The 25,413-nt window shown below is 40.3% G+C and overlaps 1 protein-coding gene across 2 annotated transcripts in view; it reads right to left on the reverse strand.

Moving 5' to 3' along the window:
• Positions 1 to 25,413, reverse strand: part of XIRP2 (xin actin binding repeat containing 2) — a 224,027-nt gene that overhangs the window by 8,837 nt on the left and 189,777 nt on the right. For both annotated transcript variants that reach the window (XM_087920011.1, XM_026697110.2), the window contains 4 exons: positions 22,268 to 22,375; positions 15,362 to 15,434; positions 13,547 to 13,680; positions 1,946 to 11,243 (listed from right to left, as the gene is read on the reverse strand). In XM_087920011.1, coding sequence (XP_087776137.1) covers positions 1,946 to 11,243; positions 13,547 to 13,680; positions 15,362 to 15,434; positions 22,268 to 22,375 — 9,613 coding nt within the window. The remainder of the gene's footprint in view (positions 1 to 1,945; positions 11,244 to 13,546; positions 13,681 to 15,361; positions 15,435 to 22,267; positions 22,376 to 25,413) is intronic.

Here is a 25,413-nt window from a genome sequence, read left to right on the forward strand (position 1 = left end):
CGTATTTATAAACGAATCTTCAATTTTGGGTTTTTTATACCTTTAAGGAAATAGGTTTCTTTAGTACTGACCAAGAGTTTTATTCTTCTACTTTCTGTGGCTGAAGCTGCAGATGGTGGATTTTGAATGTAATAGGAGAGGTAGCCTCTTGCTTCCAGCACCTACTTCTACTTTTCAGAGTGCTCACTGCTATTATTTGTAAATACTCTTCCAGAAGAGCCCTGATCCACAACCCTATTTCATTTTTATTTTCTACCTCTCACACCTAGACTAAATTGGACTAGAAGTCCCACTCTCCTAGTTGCTAGCTTGGTACCTTAGCTGCTAAATCGAACTAGCTATTCCAGTTTCCCACAGTGTCTCAGATTAACATTATGTCATAGGCACTGTGGAAGATTAAAACCGGTAGCCATCTTTCATTAAAATCGGGGGGGGGGGGAATCAAAGAAAACCCAGAAGAAATTATCTCCAATTCTCAAATAATTCCCCCCCCACACCCCGCATGTTAGGATGTACTGTAGAATTTCAGATATACAGTACATTTTTTTATTCTGGCAAATTTCTCTTCAAACTTGCCTCCCATGTGCCAATTCACAATTTTCAGTGTAGCACCCACAACTTCTGGAGACCAGTTGTTCCACTGATTAATTGTTCTCACTGTCAGGGAAATTTTTCCTTGGTTCTAGTTTGGTTCTCTCCTTGATTAGTTTCCATCAACTGTTTCTTGTCCTGCCTTCAGGTGTTTGGGAGAATAGATTGATTCCCCCTTCTTTGTAGCTGCCTCTTAGATATTGGACTGCTATCAGATCACCCTTAGTCCTTCTTTTCTTTAATCTAGACATCCTGCAGTCATGTGCTCATCATTTGAGAGCTGAATGCAATGAAATTTAATTTTAATGTATGCTGATTTGTGTGTATTTAAAGTGACAATAAAGTTTTATTCTAATTTATCTGCTTAGCAACCAGTTTGTGATAGAGTTAACACAGAAGCAGAAGTAAATTGCACACATTGGTTTTTCTTTTTTGTTTAGTGACCATGCCTAAGGGGGGGGAAAGGTCATTTGCCTGTCATGGTCACATGACTTTCAGTTTAGCGCCTACATCATAACAACCAAGTTACTGGTTCCAATTGTGGTTTTTAAGCAAGGCTATCTGTACACGATCAGATTTGATTGTAGTGTCCAGAAATCCAAACATCCCCACAAATATACTAACTTACATTACCTCTATAATTTAATTATTTTCATTGCCCCCATACCCCCAGAACAATTTCAGATTGTCCTTTGGTCTTCGGCCTGCAAATAAAATATTGTACCCACCCAATAAATACAATTTATTTCAAATGGTAAATAGCACTTTGGATTGCACTCCACCTCATATGCAGAGCCTGAAAGAATGGTTTCAGTTGTTATACACCCCGCACCCCAGTTTAAAAGACACCCCTGTTCTAAAAGAGGTGATTTTGTCCTATGAAATGAACACGTCTTACATAAAATGGCACTTTGTCAAAATATGCTGCATTTACCCAAAAGGCCTCATGCAGTTCTACAACAGCAACAGCCATAACCCATAGTATATATGTTTTTAACTTGAGCAAAGCAACACAATCGCTATAAATCATATTTTGTGAGATATTAGTTCTTTTAATTAAAATTCAGGGAAATTATTTCATCAGTAAAATCAAAATATAGCTTTTACCTTGGAAGACCACACTACAAACCTTTAATATTGATTAGCCACATGCTCAGCACATATAGTAAGCACATGCTTTTAGAAAGGGAACAGAGATTTCTGGGAGAGAGTGGAAAGAGAGAAGGGGAAGTAAAGAAGTGTTAGCTGGAGTTATGTTACTTTCTCCTTTCAACTGTGTTTTAATTGTACAAAATGTTTTATTGCCGTGGTGCACATGCTAAAAGCTTCCTTCACACATTGCATGCTTATTTACCACTGATAAACTCTGCTTCCTCGTGGAAACTACTTCTCACTTCTGCTTCAGTAGCTTCTGACATGGTGTAGCCAAGGCTTTGAAACACTCTCTCGCTTTCCTGCCAAGTCTTCTGAAAGTTTCTTAGAAGATCTTCTGGCGAATCGGGAGCAGCGATATCTAAGATGTGCCCTGAGATGACGTCTTCATAGGTCGGAGGTGCCCGTTTGAAGCCAAATCCTGACTGAGTTCCATCGGTGCTCTGTGCGGTGGAGGCTGCGGTTCTAGATTCAATGACCATGTTCTCAAAAGACTCCATGCCATAGGAGCATCCCACGGGGGAATTTGCATCAAGGCACACCCTGGGCTCACAGGAATGCTCTTTAATTACACGCTGGTTTTGCTTCCCTGAGTTAATTTCCTTTGATTCTCTTTGATGCTTTCTAGGGCATTTTTGGAAATTATCTTTCCTGTTGTCTGGCTCTTGGGAAGCTTGGCTAAGTCTGTCCTTTTTTGATCTACACCTGACTTCCTTTGACTTGTCACTCATTATACCATTTTCAACATATTTGTTCTTGAATTTTCCCTCACTAAATGTCTGGTCCTTGAAAGCCTGTAACATTGTCTCTGTTTTATGTTCGTAGTCACCACCAAATGTTTCAGGTAGCTCTGGCTCCTTCCTTATGTGAATCACCTGGTCTGATGCTTCATATGTATGCCTAAGCCCTTTAGGACCAGCCTTAGGTACCTCAAAGCCATGTGCAATGGAAAAAGAGCCTATGCTTTGTCTGTGGGGCTCTTCCGGAATGCTCCCACCATTTTGAGAAACATACATTTGATTTACTTGGGATTCTTCATGTGTCTCTTTGACTTTTGCCACTGCCTCTGCAGTTACAATGGTGTCTTTTGGAAAGGGTACTTTGCAAATGTCAGGTTGACGTTTATCAATCTTGATTTGTCGACGGAGGGTTGCGGGAGATTTAACAATCTCCGACCTTTTCTCCACAATAGGAATTGGAGTAATTGATCTATTTGGGATTACTCCTTGAGATAGTTTTACTGTAGTGTCTTTAAGTTTTGCAAGTTGCTCAGAACGGACTGATGACTGATGTATCTTAGAGGTTGGTGTAGTAGATCTTGGTGGGGGTGATGGTGGAACTGGAGTGCTTTCTCTTTGGACTGGAGACAACAAATCTCTGAGAGGAGATTCAATACATCTAGATTCAATTGTGATGTAAGTAGGCGAAGGTGCTCGCATTCTTAGAGAAGGTGAAGAAGTTGCGATTTCTGAAAATCTGTTTGCGCTGACTTTCTGCTTTACTTCTTGGTGTGCCATGGTGTCTTTGGACATTTCTTTAGCCATCTGAGAATCTTTTCTGCTGGATCCAACAATCACTTTAGCGATCTTTTGCGATGATCCTCTAGTGCCATGAACATTTTTTTTACACTTCAGGGAATTTTTTGAAATCATGAAAGCTTGGATTGCCTCTTCACATGAGTGAAGTATTTTGGAAGCTCGATCTTTAATAACCAACAATTCTTCTCTCATCTTTTCAACGCTGTCTTCCTCTGCAATGTAACTTAAGTCTTGCTTCTTTTCTTGTTCTACCAGCCATTCTGGAATGACACTTAAGAACACCTGGAATGTTTTCATTCCATTTTTACTTGGCTCCAACTCAAATTCTTTCATTCTGGATAATAGCTGTTGTATCTCCTCCCGTTTCCTCAACAACTCTAGTATGTCTACTGAATCTTTCTCACTTTTCTGCAGGGATCCTTGTGGTGAACTGGAAGGTAGCAGTTTTTCTTGCATGGGCTCCTTTTTTGGCTCTGGTGTCTTATGAGGGCTTTTTTTCTGTTCTGAAGTCATTTCCCAGGTATATTCTCCTTGTCCTTGTAGGGTATTCTTTTCCTGAGACAGGCTTTTATTCTGAACATTTGTCTCCAGAACAAAAGTTGGTTCTGGTTCAGAATGCACAGTCTGAAATTTGTTGTGTATATTGATTATTTTTTGCTTAACCATTTTTTCTGACTTACTGCTAGCCACTTGTTCTTTTCTTTGAATTATTCCTTTCTCTTCTTTGAGGTGAGCAATTACCTGGCTGTCCTTTCCTTCCACAGCTACAGAATGTTTTTCTTGCTTCATTTTGTCCTTCTCCATTTCCTTTCTTTGAGCTAATCCCTGTTTCATTTCGCTAGAGTCTTTCTCCCCAGTTTCTTGCCTGCCTTCTGCAAACTTAACACATGTTTTTTCCATGTGGATTTTACCATCCATTTTCATGCAATTACCTGCAGCACTTTTCCTGCTTAAGCTTTGTTTTTGTTCTTCTTGAACTTGTTGCTTCACAGCACCATGGACACTTGATCCTTCTTGCTTTTTATAAATCATGGAATCCCTGTGGCCTTTAGGTAAGGTGTGATCCCCGGCGGGAACCTGGATGGTTCTAACTTTGAAAGAGGGGCACACTGTTTTATTATTTGACACATGCAATTGTTCCTCATTTTGGTGCTGCTCTTTCTGGCTCATGGCATGTTCTTTGTGGGTCTGTCCTTTTTCAGAAGATACACTCTGCTTTGTAAGATGTTGTGACTCGTGGATGGCCCTTTTCCTGATGTGTTCTTCTGTCAAGCGCTTTGAAACCTTTTGAGACTGTTCAGCTGTGGATTGTTTTGGTAAGGGCTGTAGGGCTTCCGAGATGGTGACTTGAGGCCTCCTCTGGCATTCGGGCTCAGCAGGTGTAGGTGGAACCTCAGAGGGCAACGACCCTTGCAGAGTGATTTCATCCTCTTTATGTGATTTTGGCGCTGGCAGGCCACCTTCTGACTCTGCCTGACCTAATCTTCCCCAGCTTTCACTGTTCCTTCTCACCCGTAGTTGACAAACATCCTTGGTTAGTTTTTGTTCCATCTCTTCCTTTTGCAGTTTGTATTTTTCTTCTGCAATCATTAAAGGGGTTTTAAATTTCCGGACATAAGGCTTAGGTGATGCTTGTGTTGCCTCTGCTGGAAGAGAAGGAGACCTAAAATGTGGAAATGTCTTATTCGACGGTGATACTTCCAGACTGATTGTTTCCATAACTGATGAGGCCCTTTGAACATCTTCATTTTTGGTGCAGACTTTCTTCTCTTTTCTTTCATGACTAACAGTGTTCCTTAACATTGAACTTTCTGCCCTTTCTTCCACTGTATTTCTCTTATCAATCTCTTTGTGCATCTGAATAATCCTTGGTTGCATTTTTCTAGATGTTTTGCACTGGCTCGCTTCTAATTCTTTCATAAGTTCTGCCTGAAGACGTTTTGTGTTGTATGGGATCTTGCTCTGAGATTGAACTGTTTTGTCTAAGCCTTTGAAGAAATGTTCTTTGGCCTGAGGGAGGGGTGGGGGAGGCAGATGAGATGTCAATTCCTTGTCATATTTCTCTTCTGCAGTGGGTGGTGGAGGGGGAAGACTCTCATGCTCTGACTTAACCTCTTCATTTGGTGGTGATGGTGGAGAAGGAACTCTCTGTCTATCACAAGGCATCAATAAATGAGGAGGTGGTGGCGGCAGAGGAAAGTCAATTTCAGATGAAGCCAATGGAAGTGGAGGTGGAGGCGGGGGTGGTGGAGGAGGAGGTGGAGAATCAATTTCTGACCTATCTGAGCCTTTAGGATTCTTGTATGGATTCACAGGATTTTTCACTTGAACCCTCAAATCTTCCTCAGCATCTTCAACTTTACACTTTCCAGAGTACTTCAAAATGGATTTCTCACTGCACCGTTGCTTCCTTTCAGCTTCTTTAAATTGCCTGTGCATTTCCTGTGTGACTCTGACGTTTTGATTGGTTTTTACATTCTGTTCAGATGCCATGGAAACCTGAGCTTGGCTTGCCACAACGTTATTTTTCTTCCCTCTGCAAACCTCCTTTGAATGCTGAGATTGCTTTCTGTCTTGTTGCACCTCTCTTGTTTCAAGATGACCAGCCGCTTTGGAAATCAAGCCAGTTGACTGGTTGATCAGTTGTTCTGTCCCTCTGTAATTGGAGCTCTGGCGATCACATGTTGGTTGGATGGATTTTGCTTTTGTCTCACCCTGACTTCTGACATCAACGTATTTTTCATCTTTATGTTCATGAAATATGTTTTGTTTATTTCCCGTCATTTGTCTTGTACTCTGCATGTCATTGGTTGAATGGCCCTTCATCAATATTCTGCTTGCCTCTGATTTCTCTGATCTTTCATTCTTCTCAACATTATTGCAAAAAGTAGATTGGTCATTCACATACTGATCTCTATATCTCTTTGCTATAACTTTATCCTCAGAAGATTTCTTTGCTTTTTCATTGACTTTGTACTGAGATTCAGATAAGGCCTTCATATTTTTCTTCTCCATCTCATGACTCTTAGTGTTTTGTCTTTGATCCAAATGGATTGCTTTGGCATCATCTGTGAGAAAACTCTCCTTTTGGGACATCATTTCCTTTTGAAGAAATTTATTATTGTTTTTCAAGTGTTCCGTTGGATTGACTTTGTTCTGGGCTAATTGTTGAGATTGCTTCAGCAACATTTCCTTCCTTTTTTTTGCCTCTGCCTCCGTGAATCTTTGGTATTGCCTTAATTTTGTTTCTTCAGAAGTATCCAACAAGCTCTCCATAGCAGTCTGACTACCTTTCACTACTTCTTTATCTGTTTCCTTGAAATATTGTTGGACTTCTTTTAAAGGTCTTAATGTGGATTCAAGGTCATGTTGGACAACCTCTTCTCTCAAGACTTCATTTCTTGTTTGTACTGCTTTCTCCAGAGATTCAATGGTCTGTTTAATATCACCAGGAATGACCTCTGGTTTTTCTCTCTCTCTTTGTTGATAAACTGATTCTTGAAGAGACTTCAAAATTCCATGGATGTCAGCTTTTGCAATTTCTTCTTTCTCCGTAACAGTGGTCTGATTTATAGCCTGACTTAGGGAATTTAAAGTTGTCTTCAAATCACCCTTTATAATTTCCTCTTTGTCTACATGACAAGATGTATCTTGTGGCTCAGTTGTAAAGATTTTCAGGGCATTACAGACATCACCAGGAATTATGTCAGCTTCATTAACTGTCCGCTGTATTTGAGATTTCTTTTTCTTTAGTAATAGTTTAGTGCCTTCAACATCTCCACCCACTATTTCCTCTTCCTCCTCTTGATTTTTTCTTGCAAATGCTTCATTTGTCTCTGACTGGAGTAATTTCAAATAGTCCAAAGCTCCAGCTTCTATGCAAGTTGTAAAAAACTGAACATTGCCCCTTTCAGAATCATCTATTTTAGGTCTTTCTGATATTTCATGATTCATTACAGAAGAGAGAAGACTGTGAATTGTACGCTTTACATCACCACCTATAACTTCATCTTGTTCAGCTTTATGGCTTTCCTTTTTGTGGAAGAGAGAATAGATTGTCATATTAACATCACCCCTTTCACTTTCTTGAATTAAAATCCCACGTTTTACAGAACGATTCTGATTAAACAGGTTTTTAATGGCTTGCTGTATATCACCTCTCACTACCTCTTCTTTTTCAACAAGCACCGCTCTCGAGCTATTCATCAGTTGCTTTTTGGTCAAATTTACATTGCCCTTTTCATCTTCATTTACTTTACTTTCCCTTTCCAGAATACTTGGTTTGGACAGGAGGTTTATCATGATGTTGGCCAAATCTCCTTTAATAACCTCTTCCTTTTGTATTTCAGGAGCCTCCTGATTCATCAACCTATATTTTGCCATTCGCACATCTCCAATTTCATCTGCCTCCAAGATGATCCCATGAGTCTCTACAACTTTCTGTGAATAAAGTTCCTTTAAAGTTTCTTTCACATTTTTCCCAACGATTTCTTCTTTTTCAATTCTGCTTTCATTAAATTCATGGAAAGGGGTGGTTTCAAAAAGCCATGTGGTGGTTTTTACATCGGCCTGTGGAATTTCCTCCTTATCTATCTCTGTATCAGTCTCATCGTTTTCTTTAATGGAATCTAGAGGCTGGTTTTCAAAGAGCCATACCGCATGCCGAACACCCCCCTCCTGGACTTCTTCCCTCATTACCGTCTGGATGTCTTTGTATTCCGAAACTTCCCCTCTAATTTCATCAATAGTGCGTGTTTCAAATAGCCAAGTACACGTTTTAACATTGCCTTGTTGTATTTCACTGACGTTCACCGTTCTTACATACTTGTCTCTCTGGGTTCCTTCAGATTCAAATAATTTCTTGTTGGCTTTCACATCTCCACCCTGGACACTGTTCACTGTGGGGACGATGAACTTCTTCTCATCTGAGATCGTGTCCAATGACTGTGTTTCAAATCGGTATCTAACTGAGCTAACATTTCCTTTCTGGATATCTTCCTGGGTGACTGATTTTATAACGTATATGTTTTCAGACTCGTTTATTGAGCTCAAAGGCTTAGTTTCAAACAGCCACCGGGTCCCACGTACATCTCCATGGACAACTTCTTCCTTCTTCACTGTAGTCACCTCGTGATAATAGCCTTCTTTGTCCTGAATTGCATAAAGTGGTTGGGTCTCAAAAAGCATTTTGTAGCTTTTCACATCGCCCTTTGTTATTTCTTCATGGTTGATGGTTTTCTTGGTATTTTCCTCCATGGCATCTTCATCTTTAATCTGGTCCAGAGAAAACGTTTCAAAGATAAAGCAGCCATTTTTCACATGCCCATCTTGTACATCTGTAACAGTTTGGCTAAAGGTCCTTTCTTCTTTGTCCTCTGAAATTTCACCAAGGGTCCGATTTTCGAAAAGCCAACAGCAACGCAAAACATCTCCTTTTTGTATGTCTTCACTTTGTATGGTTTTAATTTTGTTCAGGACTTCTTCAGAGTCAATTCTGAGCGAGTCTAACGGTTGGGTCTCAAATTTATATTTCATGGTAGAGACATCTCCAGGCTGGATATCAATTTCCATAATTCGCTTGAGTTCTTGGTCTTCTTCTCCTTGTATGTTCTCTAGCTTTTCTGTCTCAAAAAGGAAACATGCTGTACGGACATCGCTGCCTTGAATATCCTCCTGCTCAACCGTGTGCAGCTTAGCTGTTCCTGATTCTACCCCTATCGCATCAAGAGATTGTGTTTCAAATAGTAAGGTGCATGTTTTCACATCTCCCCTCTGTATTTCATCAGTGTTTGTTATCATTGTCTCTTTCTCATACAGAGATTCCATTGGCTGAGTTTCAAACAACCACTTGCACATCCTGACATCCCCTTTGACCGCTTCTGTAGCCTCCGTCTCTTGTTTACTTTCTTCGTCTTCTACATTGCTAAAATATTTAATGGAGTCAAGAGGCTGAGTTTCAAACAGCCATTTTGCTGTCTTCACATCCCCCGACTGTACTTCTTTGGAAGTTATCCCTTTGATTATCTCCATTTTCTCAATGCTTTCATCAAACTGGTCGATGGGCCTTGTTTCAAAAAGCCACCTGCAGTTCCTGACATCTCCTCGGATCACCTCTTCTTGCCGAATTGTTTTAACTTGATGGTATTTCCCAAGATTATCCTGGATCGCGTATAAAGGAGTCGTTTCAAAAATGTCTTTATTCAATTTTACGGCACCCCTTGTTACGCCTTCAACCTGGATTTTGTGTGAGTCAGTATGTTTGCTTAACCAGCATGTTTCAAATGCATGCTTACAGCTGCTCACATCTCCCTTGTCAATTTCCTCCAGTTTCACAGTTCTTATGAATTCTTTCCTTTCATCCCTAATCTGTTCAAGAGGTTTCGTCTCAAAAATCCATTTCTGGTGCTTCACATCACCTTTCTCTTCCTCAGTGGCAGCCATTTTTTGAAGTTTCTCAACATCTGAGCTGTCTTTTAACTGATCCATTGGCAATGTTTCAAATAGGTGTTTAGTAGTGTTTACATCTCCTCCGACGATTTCTACGGTGGGCAAAACATTTGGGTCTTCATTTTCTTTTAAGGTATCAAGAGGCTGAGTCTCAAACAGCCAACATTTTCTGCAGACATCGGTCCCCAGTATGATTTCTTTTTCTGCAGCAGGTTCTTCAGACTCTTTAATAGTATCTAAAGGCTGGGTTTCAAACAGCCATTTTGCCCTGCTCACTTCCCCTTTAATGTTTTCCTCCACGGAAATTCCACGAACAACTTTGATTTCCATGGAATCTTTGTTGATAACATCTAGAGGCTGAGTTTCAAACATCCAGTGGACAGTTTTGACATCTCCTTTCTCCAGGTCTTCTCTGTGGACTGTTTTAATTTCTAGCATTTGACCTAAATTGTTTCTAATAACATACATCGGCAGCGTTTCAAAATGCCTTATACTTCTCTTTACGTCACCTTTAATCTCCTTTAGTTCTGATCTCAGTTGCAGGAGCTTAGCTTCATCCACTGAATAAAGCTGCCCAAGACTATCCAAGTTCTGGGTTTCAAACATATATTTCACTGTTTTGACATCCCCACCGGTGATTTCCTCAACGCAATTTTCATTTGGCTCTTCTTCCTCCTCCTGGTGAATTTTATTCATCGAATCCAGGGGCTGAGTTTCAAACATCCACGTGGTCGTGCGGACATCTCCTCGGGACAAGTCCGGCATTCGATCGGCAGTTCCTGCGCCGTCTGAAAAAGTTGCACTCAGTGCATCCATGGGTTGTGTTTCAAACATCCACGTAGTATATTTAACGTCTCCCCCAGCGATGATTTCTTGACCTGCAATGCTTTTAATGTTGTCTTGGTCAGCAGACTCGTCTTTTATTGAATCCAGCGGCTGGTTTTCAAAAATCCACTTCATGGATTGGACCTCTCCCTTTAGGATCTCGTCCCATTCTAAATATTCTCTTTCTGGACTCATGCTTTTTGGAGGGCTACTTTCTGAGTTTTCAAAGACTTGTTTCACCTGAAGGACATCTCCTCCTACTGAGCTATCCATTTCAGTGTGGCTACCCAAGACAATGTCAGAAATATCCTGGAAGTAATCTTTTTCTAAATTCTTTCTTAATTCAGGGTGAATGTGCTTATATAAACGATTTAATTCATAAAGATTTCTTTGCCTGGAATATAAATCCTTGGGGAGAACTTGCTTGGATGGAGAGGGAGGGGGTTCAGGGGACTGGGAAAACTCTGTCATTTCAGAGGGAACCTGTAGTAAATCTGTCGATGGTGGAGGAGGGAATTCCTCCATACTCCCATTCTTTGGAAACTTGTTATAGGCTGGGGTTGAGGCAGCAGATGTGTGCTCTGTTTTCCTTGCCATATATGTTCCCTGTCCTCTACTTGTAGAAGTAGCTTCAGCAGAAGAATGAAAATTTGTAGAAGGCCACAGCATTTCTTGATACCCATTTTCAATCTTTAGAAGAGAAAACAATATACCTTTAAATTTATTTTCAGGGGATACTTTTAGATTTCGACTGGTCAGTTGACCCAATCTTTTAAAGAGCCAACCAACAAGAGTTCAGAGCCAGCTTTTGCAAAATATCCTTCAATATCAAGTTAATTTCACATATTCTATGGTCCACGCGTGAGCTGACTCACCTGAAACTGTAGCAGTTTGAGAAATCTATACTAGAATGGGCAGACACCAGTTTTAAATAGTATTATTCTCTGCTTTTATCTCATAATAAGAAATGCAGCAGTCATGGGCTTACACTTCTTTTTTATAAAAACTGGAATGTAAGAGGATACAAAGTAAACTAGCAAAGAAAAGATTTTAGCAAAATAGAAAAATTATTTTAAAGAGCAATAGTCTACTTATAGATTGGAATTGGTCAAAGTCTATGCTTAAGACAGTGAAAGAATATACTAGCCCATTGGATTCAAAGATTGTGCTTAAGGACCCCAGTATTAGCATAATAGCAACAGCACTTAGACTTATATACCACTTCACAGTGCTTTACAGCCCCCTCTAAGCAGTTTATAGAGCCATCATATTGCCCCTAACAATCTGGGTTCTCATTTTACCCATCTCAAAAGGAAGGAAGGCTGAGTCCACCTTCAGCCTGGTGAGATTTGAACTGCAACTTGCAGGCAGCCAGCAGTCAGCAGAAGTAGCTTGCAGTACTGCACTCTAAGCACTGTGCCACCATGGCTCATAATGATGTAAGAGTGGAGGAACAATTCAAAGAATGTCATGGAACAAGTTCAAACTCTGTCATGATTTGTCTAAGCATTCTTGGAATCTCAGAAATCAAAAGTCAGCTTGTTCTTATCAGCTCTCACTACTATTTTGTACTGAGACAAGAACAGTCAACATGTAATATTTCAGGCACAGCAATGGTGGGATTCAATTTTTTTTTTACTACCAGTTCTATGGGCGTAGCTTGGTGGGTGTGGCAGGGGAAGGATACTGTAAAATCTCCAGTCAGAAGTGATATTTGCCGGTTTTCTGAACTACTCAAAATTTCTTCTACTGGTTCTCCAGAACTGGTCAGAACCTGCTGAATACCACATCTGAGGCACAGGCGATCCTCACCTTAGAACCATCTATTTTGTGGCCATTCAAAATTACAACAGCCCTGGAAAAATTGGCTTATGTTTTGTCTTTGCACTTACGACTGTCAGGGCTAAAAATTCAAGCACTTGGCAACTGGCATATATTAACAATGATTGTATCATCCTGAGGTCATAGGATTGCTATTTGCAACCTTCCCAAATGGCTTCCAACAAGCAAAGTCGATGGAGACAGTCAGATTCACTTAACAATTGTGTGAGCCACTTAACAACCTCAGTGCTTTGCTTAATGGCCATGGCAAAAAAAAGATTATAAAATTGGGCATGATTCACTTAACAACCATCTTGTTTGGCAATGGCCCCAATTGTAGTTATAAGTTGAGGGCTACCTGCGTTGTCAAATTTCAAGTTCCCACAGCCCCGAGAAACATAGCTGCTGGTGAGAGATGCTGAAAGTTGAGACAACATTGTGTAGTTGTGTAGCAACATTATTTACTATATTCTGTAGTAAAGTCTTGACAGGAAAAATAATTGCTAGCCTCTGTCTGGCTTGCAAGAAATTAAATAATAGCGTTATTTGACTTGGGGTGCTCTTCATTAGACAGATTCATTTCTTTGCCAAAATCTGCACTCAAACTAGTATATAAATAATGTATAAATGTATTTTATATATTTTCTCCTAGATTTACTGCCACTGCTACTCAAAAATAAAGTTTTGCTTCATGATCAGAGTGGCAACAATTTATTATTTGCTAAATTCTTCTTGCCCCATCTAAGCTAACCTTTTTATTTTTTATTTTATTGTGAGCACTCTGGCCCACATTAAAAATGAAATTCTGTTGCCTGCTCTCAAGATAGAGTGTATATCTACCCAAACACATATATACATTCTATATACATACATAAATATATACTTGCAAAAATGTGTGAATGTGTGTATACACACACACACACACACACACAGAGAGAGAGAGAGAGAGAGAGAGAGGTGGTATTCAGCAGGTTCTGACCAATTCTGGAGAACTGGTAGTGGAAATTTTGAGTAGTTCGGAGAACCGGCAAATACCACCTCTGACTGGAGATTTTACAGTATCCTTTCCCCTGCCATGCCCACCAAGCCACGCCCACCAAGAACCAGTAGTAAATTTTTTTGAATCCCACCACTCACACACACACACACACACACACACACACATCTCTGACCTTGATCTGCTTTGGAGCCGTTCCATTTTCTCGTCCAGAATGAAATGTCTTTCCTTGGGTTGTTTTCTCAAAGTGCTGTTTCAAACATTGTGTAGAGATCTTTGGGATCTCCTCTTTCACAGAAGCATTGACTCCTAGGACATGACAAGAAAACCGAGAGGGTTTTAAAATATTCACTTGAACTAGGTTTAGTCACCTTGGGGATGCCTTGTGTCCTTCTAAAGTTAGGCTTTCCATCCTATCCTATGTGTTCTCAGGCCTCTCCTTGAGTTCCATGATAGACCAATATGCTACTGTTTAAAAGATATTTCATCAAGCAGTGTGAAAAAAAGCACAGCTCAAAAGTCTCTATCTTTCGAGAGAGAGGGAGAGAGAGAAAGAAAGAAAGAGAGGAAGAAGAAGAAAAAAGAGAGAAAAAGAAGAAGAAAAAGAAGAGAGAGAGGCAGAAAGAGGAGAAGAAGAAGAAGAAGAAGAAGAAGAAGAAGAAGGAGGAGGAGGAGGAGGAGGAGGAGGAGGAGGAGGAGGAGGAGGAGGAGGAGGAGGAGGAGGAGGAGGAGGGAGGCAGAAAGAAGAAGAAGAAGAAGAAGGAGGAGGAGGAGGAGGAGGGAGGAGGAGGAGGAGGAGGAGGAGGAGGAGGAGGAGGAGATGCTTTAAAGACTGCAGAATTCTGCAATATGCTCCATTGAAATATTTTTATTCAATCCATTGCAATACCAAAACATAACTAAAGGTCTTAGACTAATACCAAACTTTCTGCAAAGGAAGCTCAAATCCTGGCTCTAATGATTATGTACATTAATCTATAAAAGCATGGTTGAAGGAATTGTGTTCCTATAAGGATGAGGAGTGAGTTTGATGGGCCTTTAATAAGTCTAGTCTTGTCATTCTTAACATTAGTATGGAATATAATAGGCAGGAAAGACTTCCTTCACATGTCGTGGATCAACTTCCAGCATTTTCTGCTGTGATATTTATCTACATGCAAGGGGAATTTGGAATTTGAGTGATGCCATGGCACCTGCATATTGTAGAACTTCTGGTTAACATTGTGATAATAGTATCTGCTCGGTTCTCCAGTGCACATATCTGATACAAAAATGGTTACAGTGAAAGCAAAAAAAAAAAGGGGGGGGGATTTGCTTAAACTGATGTTAGTTATTGTGTTTCCTTGGAAGATTGTCTAGCAAACAATAAGCTTAAAGCTGATTCACGCAGAATGGTAAGCCAGGAGCTTTGTTTGTTTTCAAGCTTAGCAATGAAATGTGAACTGACCCATTATGGCTTCGGTTCACAGTCCTTATCTAGCAAACAATACAATCCTGGCTTAGAATTATGTATGTTCTGAACCAAGATGAATTATATTGATGTCTTTTTTCATCTATCAGTTATCTTAATCTCAAGCTGTGTCTTAACTTCCTGTTTAGTGTTTTCCTTCTACCTCCATTTAATTTCTTGTATCTCTGTGGAAATTCGCTGAAAACCACATTATTGCATTTCAGACAGCAGGTATGCGTAGCACACTTAACTTATAATTGGTAGCTTTACACACATTGCTCTTCACATCGGTAGGATATATGCATTGTCGAACAGAACAAGGCTAGTAAATGGATGAACATAAATATAAATGTCATTTATTCAATCTTCATGGCATGACCTGTCCTGACTTCAGAGGATGTGATTTAATAAAATTTCCAGTGTGTAACTTTGAATCTATTTTCCAACCAACGTATATGAGTAGAATGTTTGCTGGGTGAGCTGTTTACAGATTCTTTTAATCCTCGGCAATATTCTAATCTATTATATCTTAGATCTTACCTGTTCTATCAATATTTTGAGTGATGGTAGACGTTTTCTTGGCCTCCATGGAAGCTTGCCCCTGATGGGAAACCTGGGCCAAAGAAATATACCAGCGTCAAGAAAAATGAACACCTTATCTTCTACATTTTGTGTGACTGGGGGGCGGGGAGGTGTACAAGTAAATGCATGCTTTATGATGTGGATAATAAGATCTCATCTCCCATCAAGAGTTTTCTACAATCAGACATCAATAGGTCAAATGTCAGCACTGCCACAAATTCATAAAGTCGCAATCCTCTCAATTTAAATGCGTGTACCTATTTTGAAAATACATTCTGCCCCCCAAACCGTCTTGACACTGATGGATTCAGTAATGCTCAATGGATTGGTCCAGTGAACCATTTTCCCCTCTTCTTTTAGGAGTTAGGAGGCTATAAGGTGCATGAAGGCCAGAGCTAGGATTTGCGGAGGCATTAAGCACCTCCCCACAAACCTTTCTTCATATTTTAAGCATGAGTTCTTGCTACCTTTGTGATCCAATTATACTAGACAATTGCACAGCTGTACTGAGAGAATTAACATTAACATTAATCTGACTGGCCTGCTAGTATCACAGAGACCCAACATCTTCATTCAGATGTCCTCACCTGGCCTTTGGGGACTAAGGACTTTGTTCCAAAGAGCTGATAAAGCAGGGCAAAGACATTTGAGAAGACTCCATCGGCTTTGTTTTCGCTGACATTTTACATAGATTCAAAACTTTGTAGTAGCTGTACTTCATTATTTTCTGTGTAATTAATATCTCCCCCTTCTGTTAAAAATGCCAAGTGAAAACCTTTGGAAGGGTTAGGAGTAGGAAGAATTCTGTTTTAAATGAATGCAGCCAAAGGGCAATTTTGCACCACAAGGAAGCCCAAAATAGTTGAGGTGGCTTCTCTGATAATTCTGTGGCTGGGGTTTTCTATAGTGGCTAGGGTTTTGGTGCCATTGAAGTCAATGCTATGACCTGTGGCTTTCATGTGTTGGACTAGTGAGGAAGTGTGTTCCAGCTTTTTTACTGCATTTTTGTGTTCATCCAGGTGGGTACTTATTCTTCTATTGGTCTGTCCGATGTATGTGGCAAGGCATGATGCACAGGGGACTTCATATATGCCTTGGTTTTCCAGGTCAATTTTATCTTTGGGGTTTCTTAGGATGGCTGCTATTTTTCTGTCTGTTTTTCTCTATCTATCTATCTATCTATCTATCTATCTATCTATCTATCATCTATCTATCTATCTATCTATCTATCTATCTATCTATCTATCTATCTATCTATCTATCTATCTATCTATCTATCTATCTATCTATCTATCTATCTATCTATCTATCTATCTATCTATCTATCTATCTATCTATCATCTATCATCATCTATTTACAAATAACTCAAAGCAGCAAACATTTCCAATACACTTCCTCCTCCTGTTTTCCCCACTACAACCTGTGAGATGAGTTGGGCTGAGGGAGAAAAACTGGACACCCAGCTGCCTTTCATGGCTAAAGCCAGACTTGAACTCAAGGTTTCCTGCTTTCTAGCCTGGTGCCTTAGCCACAAGGGTCTGCCTTTTCCTTATAGGGATTGTTCCCTTCTCACTAGTCTTCGTGTGCCTTTGCTTTGCTTTCCAAGATGTCTGCATATAAGGATGCTTTCATGTTTTCTAGTTACGTTGTCTTCTTTGACACTAAGACAGGACCTTTCTTTTTTCGTTCCTTTTTGGGGTTCTCGGAACTCCAGGGATGCAGTTATCAAAGTGATGGGAAAAAATGTTGTTCTATCTTTCCTTCCTTCCTTCCTTCCTAGATACATCCAAGAGAACTTTGTATCAAGGAAGAACTGTTAGTTCAGTTTCACAGAAGCCAAGTAATTATGATCCTACATTGCAACTGAAAGACATTTGTTATGATATGTACAGAATAACCCTTGAGTAACAAGGATATGCACATGGAAACGTTTATGAGAATAGTTATGAATAATTATCCAGCCACACACAAATACACTAAATTGAGTTAAAGTTTACTTTAAGAAATAGCACAGTCCAATAAACGGTCCAGGTCATATATGTTTAACAGTCCAAAGAATATCCAATTACAAAGTCTTCTTACCAGTTGCCTTTGTCATTTACAGTAAACAAAGATATCAAAGTATAAGCACAGCAGAGAACCTTAGATAGCAACAGAATGTCAGAGATACAGAATATCAGAGGGAGCAAGCTATTATCTCTAGCTCCCTCTTATGGTAATTTGCAATATAATCAACCAATCAGAATATAGTATAAATCAATACAGTGATTTTGTCTTAAAGCTACAAACATACATTGTTGGTTTATATATTGCCAACCCAACTAATTGGTGTACAGATTCCTAACAACATTAAAACAATGCAGGTAATTCTCAACTTATGATAGCAATAGCACTTAGACTTATATACCACTTCACAGTGCTTTAGAGGCCTCTCTAAGCGGTTTACAGAGTCAGCCTATTGTCCCCAACAATCTGGGTCCTCCATTTTACCCACCCTGGAAGGAGGGAAGGTTCAGTGCGGTGAGATTTGAACTGCCAAGTTGCAGGCAGCCGGCACTCAGCAGAAGTTGCCTGTAGTACTGCTCTCTAACCACTGTGCCACCAGCTCTTATGATCTTAATTGAGCCTGGAAATTACAGTTCTAAGTCATGATGGCCCTAAAGCAGGTAACCTGACCAAGCCTGTTTTTATGACATTTTTATGGCAGTCATTAAATGAGTACTGTGGTGGTTAAGCAAGCTGATTGTTCGCTGTGGGCCAGTTTATGCAGAGAACCAGAAGTAAATGTCTAGCAGTGTCTAGCAAAAAATATTGTGAATCACAATCACCTGGTGGTGGGGTGCTGCAAACGGCCATAAATTCAGGTCGATTGCTGAGGGCTCAAAATGTGATCACATGACCATGGGGTGGGCTCAACATTGGAAGTTCAAAACCAGGTTGTTATGGAAACATTTTTTTTTATAACTTCAAATGGTTGGGAAGTAATCGGTTATAAACCAAGGACTACTTGTACAGGGAAGGGAACCTTTATAGTACTTGTGGGTAGAAAGTCAAAGGACCGTGCTTCTCCTGGTCTGGGCAGAAATTGAAAGAGTATCTACTTGGGAGAATAGCAATAGTCCTTAGACTTATATATCACTTCACAGTGCTGTACAGCCCTCTTTAAGTGATTTACAGACTCAGTGTCAACTCGCGAAGCTTTCCCAACTTGCTCCCAAGTTGCCATAGGTAGGAGGATGGGAATCATGCCACACCTCAGTCAAAACAAGACACAGCCTAGACAGGGTTGGCCAAGGCCATCTCCATGGAAACCCACAATAGCTGGAGGAAGTTATTTCTATGACCTACAAAATTGCTTCGTTGGGGAATGTGATTGGTGACACACTCTGGGGGGAAGGGGGAAATAGTGTCAGAGGTAAAGCGTGAATTGTGTGAAACCAGAGCTGGCTTCACCTAGGTAGTGCCGACATGAACAATAAACAATTGGATTTTTCTTGCTAAATGGCTTGAGCCTCTTAATTTTATTAGGGCATTGGTTGGACACTCAGCATATTGGTCCCAACAATCTGGGTCGTTACTTTACTGACCTTGGAAGGATAGAAGGCTGAGTCAACCTTGAGCCAGTCAGGATCAAACTCCTGGCAGTGAGCAGTGAATTAGCCCTGCCTTCTAACCACTGCGCCACCACGGCTCGTGCGATTGGAGCATGAGGATTTAGGGTTGAGGATGCTTCACTGTCGGGTCTTTAGAAACAAATATAACATAACAACAGCCTGGCAGTCCAAGGTGAAATGGCTACACAGGGCAGCAACTTGCTGCTAGAGAAGCAGAAGTGGGCCAGGCAGAGCAGCCGATTGGTACTGGGACAGCAACTGGAATGGAGCCAAGGGTTGGAGATCATATGATCTGCAGGGCTCCAATGGGATCAGGATTAGCAAGTTGAATTAAATCTGGACAACATGGGTGGGAATTTGAGATGGGCTAGCCATACAGGAGAAAGGCAGTACAGTCCATTCTTGTCCTCACGAAGGCTTTGGTGGCTGATGTTGACACTGGGTCAGGCATATAGTTTAGACTTGCTTTATATTGGTTTGGTTGGAATAACTGAGAAACTGCTAACGTGCTTTCTCTAATCATTGTTGGGGGGAAAAAAAGGTTACCCAGTGATATTATTATATTCCTATTGTTTGTGAGCTGTGCTGTGAGACTATAGCACTCATGAGATGTAGACCATTGTTAACATTGCAGTTCAAAACTGGGACTCACTCTCAATTTCTGCAAACAAAAGAGCAAATAAAAAGGGGGAATAATATTTATATATGACATTTATATGGCCACCCATCTCAATCACATGACTCTAACAATATTTAAAGACAGAATTAAACAAAATACCTACATTAAAAACCTCTCAGGTTATAGCAAAAATGGGTAGCTTTAGATTTCCACTCCTGTCTCCCAGGTTAGCCATCAGTTCTCATATATGCTCCTTTGATCTCTATGAAGACAATTTGTACTTTTAATTTTTCACCCCCTGCTTCAAATTTAATTATGCCCTTTTGAATTAGGAAGAACAATCTATTGTCTCCCCAGCAATCTACTGCTTTTAAGTGAATGTCTAGGTCCAGTCTAAGACAATAAAACCTTGAATTTTGCCTTGATTTTTATAGGCAGCACTTGTTATCCTCTAGAGAAGGAAAAAAAAAGAAAGAAGATCTGTTAAAACCTGAAATTCAGAATGTGTTTGTGCCTTTGATCATTTTATGTCTCCATGGAAAATGAGGGAAGGTTCAGAAAGAAGGTTTGAGTAGGTGGAAATGAGAGAGAAAGAAACCGCCTGGAAAATGTTGGATGGGGAGAGAGAGAGAGAGAGAGAGAAATACATTTAGGAGAACTCAGCACCGTGCAACAAAAATAGATTTATAGCTTTCTATTGTGAACAGAAGCAAGATTTTGAATAATTATTTATGAAAGCATAGAGAAGCCATGTCGGATATTGCACAAAGCACGAAATAATGCTTCAAGAAGAGCGGTCAGTGTGAGATTGTTAAAAGGTTCTGTACAGCACTTGTTTCCTTAGAATAAATCTCAGTGTGCCCTGCGTGGACTTGTGACTAGTGTGATTGTGATTGCAGGATCAGTGACTGAGCTGTGCTTGGATTGCTTGTCCTGGGCAGCTCATAAATGCAACACTGCAAATGTATTGCTGCTGCAGAAGCAGCTGCCCTTGCACAAATGTGCTAGTCATTCCTGACTCTAGGGGGCGGTGCTCATCTCTCTCACAAAGCTGAAGAGCCAATGTTGTCTGAAAACATCTCCATGGTCACGTGGCCGGCATGACTAAATGCTGAAGGCACATGGAACGCTGCTGCCTTCCCACCAAAGGTGGTCCCTGTTTTTCTGCTTGCATTTTTACATGCTTTCAAACAGCTAGGTTGGCAGAAGCTGAGACAAGTAACGGGAGCTCACTCTGCTATGCGATGCTTAGGGGTTCAAATTGCTAAACTGCCAACTTTTCTGATCAACAAGCTCAGCGTCTCAGCCACTGAGACACCATACTACTAAACTACTATATTGTACTACTATAAATTGTATAAATTGTACTACTATAGTAAAATTTATTGTAAATGGCAAGTTTCTAGTAGAAGGATACCTTCATTTACATTTGGGTTCAGATTCTGGACCAGTGGTTTTTTGTTCTGGTTGTTCACTCATACTGTAATAAGGGGATTATCACTGCAGTTGCCATTTTATATTTATAAGGTTGATTTCAATTTTTAAGGATGAGAGCCTAAGAGGATAGGCAAAAAAGAATTCAGGTTGATGAAAAATAAACAAGTATTGATAGAAAGGGGAGAGGGGAAAAAGAAGAGTTTTGTTGAGCATTATTGTCTAATCATTCCTGCATTTCTGAAAAGTACTATTTTTCAACAAAAAGCCCCTATGTTTTCTTACAATATTTTTATGGGATATTAAAATTTCTTTCATGGTATTTTTGACTCTACTTTGTTGTTGTGCAATGGTAGTGGATGATTCCTTCCTTCCTTCCTTCCTTCCTTCCTTCCTTCCTTCCTTCCTTCCTTCCTTCCTTCCTTCCTTCCTTCCTTCCTTCCTTCCTTCCCTCCCTCCCTCCCTCCCTCCCTCCCTGCCTTCCAATATGCTCCTCTACAAAACAGCAACAATCACCATGCAGCCAAGAAGGCTCCACACTCATTTTCACTACTCAGGTGACTCTGAGGACACAGATAAACCTCCAAGTTGCCTCAACAACTCTTTAAAAGGATGCAGATGACCAGCTGTCTGCAAGTAGTATTAATCCTTCCATTCCCCACCATCCAGTCAGAGCTGAAAAAGCTTCTTGGATGTGAAACATCTTCTAAAGAAAAAACAAGAAAGTCCACTTGCCTCCTGAAAAAGCACCTTTGGGACAACCATGACCTGGATGACTGAGAATCTCCACATGCATTTCTCTTCAAAGTCTATGGCTGCCCACTTTGCTGCCTAAAAAGTCCTTATGGGAGAAGTTTTCTACTGGTGTCTTCCTTAGGTTTTATTGAAACTGTGAAGACAGTTTCTCTAAACTCCTTGAAAAATGATTGTGCAGTGAATTGGACACTCACTTCTACTCCCCCTGAAAGGAATGGAAAGAACCCTTCCCCTCTGCATGCAATTACACCCTTTTTTCCCCTTTGGGTAGAAAAAAAAAAAAGAAACACAAATGATTTTCCATCAAACCGAAAAAGAACAGTTTAAAAAACACAAAGAAAGCATTTCAGTGGTTTTGCTGTCTCCGTATAAGCAAGAACACCATGATGTAAATTGCATGTTGGCCAAATGACATAACATTTATTAAATGCTAAAATTACCTTTTCTGACTGCAATGCTTCCAGCTGCACTCCTTTTGAGGTTGCTTCATTTATGCTGGTTTCTGTCCTACTGCTAGACATCATGGTTTGACTCTGACTTGTCATCTTCTGCAGACAAACAAAAATAATTTCACATTTTTCAACTTGGCAGTAAACTTTAATGAAATCTTAAATCATTTTATTTTTCTTGAAAATGATTCTTTAGTGGCATATATACACTCAGAAACACCAAATACACGAGCTACTCAATTATAATTAACCATATGATTTGAAAGGATAAAATATGAATGGAAGCAGGAGCTAGGAGATGATAAAGATAGTAGTTTCATCATTACAGAGCACCTGAATTTTTTTTCTTTTATTATTAGTGTAGTATATGATATATACCAGAGAACATTGCAAATAGTGGCTGGGGTTTTAATGCATTATTGATTTAATTGCCAGTCTCCTATTTCCTGGCGAAGATGTGAACAGACTACTTAGAAAAATATAAACTTTCCGATGTTGAGGATGAGTTAGAAGTTCTGTACACAGATTGATTACCTTTGCAAGTGGCTGGGCTCACACACTGCTCTAAGCCTTTGTGTGGTTTGCAAATTGTCAGTAGGTTTGCATAAAGTTCTAAGATAAAGCAATAATTTGTGCCCAACTGAGTTGGTTTCCTATTCGCTACACTGTGCAAAATGAGACAACCCACAAATGAAAGTTAAGTTAATTATGAGCTTGTATATCCGGAAAACACAGCCAAAGTGTGAACAAAGTGTGTGGATTATCTGCACAGTTTTAGTCTGTAAGTCCTATGAGTAGTGTTGCCAGAAGAGGCAATGCCAGGCCCATTTCCAATGATACAAGGCAATTTCATAGTTGCTTGATTCATAATATGAATTGCAGCAGTATGCAAAGCTTTGCCATCGATACAAATTGAGCATTACAGTTCCCTGAATTCTGCAGGGTTTTTAATACATTTCAAAAATTCCTTTCATGCCTGGCTCCAGGTGCTCCCTAAAACTACCAATCTGAGCCTTTAAACAGTGTGCAGAGCTGTTTTGAACAGCCTGCATTGCAGGTGGCATCATCAGCTTGGTTGGAAGCAAGATTTGAGGAATATACAACGTGTGCAAGGAGGAAGAGGAGACAACAGAGCAACTGTGGTTAGTGAAAGAGGCTGTTTGTAAAAAAGGAAGGGGAAACTGTAGTCATTCCCCCGTCAGAATTTAGCCTGGTCCTCCTGAGTCTGGTTCTTTTCTGGGCCTGAGCAAGTAGCACTGCTCTCTTTTCTCCCATCAAACCAGGGCACATTGCCTGGTGTAACTACCAATTCAGCATTCTTGCCAGCTGCCTGTCACTTGGTTTCACCTGCCCCTTCATTGTTTTTGCAGCTGCACTGAAGTGATTAAGCTTCTCTCCAGTAAATATTCCAAGAGTAGGCTGGGTTGTATATTAGCGTATTCTTAATTAGGCTCAAACAGGCTTTTGACTACTAGCTGTTGCTTCTCTTATCTTCATTCCACCAAGTCTGTAGAGTGCTGGGCCAGGAAAGAATGATCTGTGGAGCCCTGTAATGTAACATACAAGAAACTTCTTCTGAATCAAATTTCTCTATAACGGGAGCAAGAGTTTTTACGTGGTTTAGATCCTTTCCTGGCCCAATACAGGTCCTCCTCGACTTACAACCAGAATTGAGCCCAACATTTCAGTTGCTAAATGAGACATTTGTTAAGTGAGTTTTGCCCCATTTTATGACTTTTCATGCCACAGTTATTAAGTGAATCACTGCAGTTGTTAAGTTAGCAGCACGGTTGTTCAGTCAATCTGGCTTCCCCATTGACTTGCTTGTCAGAAGGTTACAGATGGTCATCACATGATCCCAGGACACTACAAGGATCATAAATATGAGTCAGTCGCCAAACATCTGAATTTTGATCCCATGACCAGGGGGATGCTGCAACAGTCATGCATGTGAAAAAGGAACCTAAGTAACTTTTTTCAGTGCCATTGTAACTTCCAGTGATCACTAAATGAACTGTTGTAAGTTGAGGACTATCTGTATAGAGATGAACCCTGAATTTTCTGAGAGAAAAATATGGGTCCCACCACTGTGCAAAACCTATATTATTTTTCCCCAAATTGCAAATAACCATTCAGTGTCTCACCTTATGCGCCCTCTGACGATCAAAATAAACTTGCCTGCCCAATTCATGGCTTAAATATATGGAGTGACAGAATGCATTCAGAAAAGTGGCACTTAACTGGCACAAATTTAGCGGCAGCTGGATGGCTCTCTGTCAGTAATACTGGGTGGCATTCTTGCCTTTCTGCATCCCGCAAAATGTTAGGATTGATCACCTCCTTGTCTTTTCCAGCTCTATGACTCTTGAATGATGTAATAAGAGTCTCTCCCTCTAAGGCAGGGGTCCCCAACTGTGGACCAGCACCGGCCCACGGTATGCCAGAAACCAGGCCATGCAAACATCCGTGGGATGCTGGCAGCACAAGAAACCACGCCCCCTCTGGTCCGTGGAAAAACCTCTCTCCATGGAATTGCCCCAAAAATCCCTGCTAGGATTAGTTAGGCCTTCCTTGAATTGCACAAGAGAAGGATTTTGCAGTGCTATGAAGCAGTTGGGCACAACAAAAGACATTGACTTACAAGTATGCATGTAAAAAAAACCCTGTTCAAGCTAAGAACATTTTATTTCCTTGTCAAAATGGTAAGAGAGAATTAATTTTTCAGCCACTCTTCCCCTTCACAGCAGATCCCATGAAGTCCTCCAAGCCTGATCTAGAAACTTGGCAGACTCTTTGGAACAGATTTTAAGAAGGGGATGTTATGATGAAAAGGGGAAACCACCAAATATCACTTTCCTCCCCATTTCACAGATGGACGATTTTTTTTATTGGCAGAGAGACACTTGCTGGTCACCATCCAATATTATAACAATAAGCAACAACCAAGCAGTCAGTTAATTTGCACTTTTGCTCCTAAAATTATTTACTACCCTTACGATTAGGTTAAAGAAGATGCATAAGTCTATTAAAAATACTTCAAATTCCAGATGTGTGTACATTTAGATCTCATGTATGTTTATTTGAGCATATGTTTTTATTTCAGCTTAGGGAAAAATGGCTTCCTCACTTTAACCTGC

The sequence above is a fragment of the Pseudonaja textilis genome, chromosome 1 (assembly GCF_049901715.1).
Source record: "Pseudonaja textilis isolate UNSWEBS1 chromosome 1, rPseTex1.2, whole genome shotgun sequence".
Taxonomy (NCBI): domain Eukaryota; kingdom Metazoa; phylum Chordata; class Lepidosauria; order Squamata; family Elapidae; genus Pseudonaja; species Pseudonaja textilis.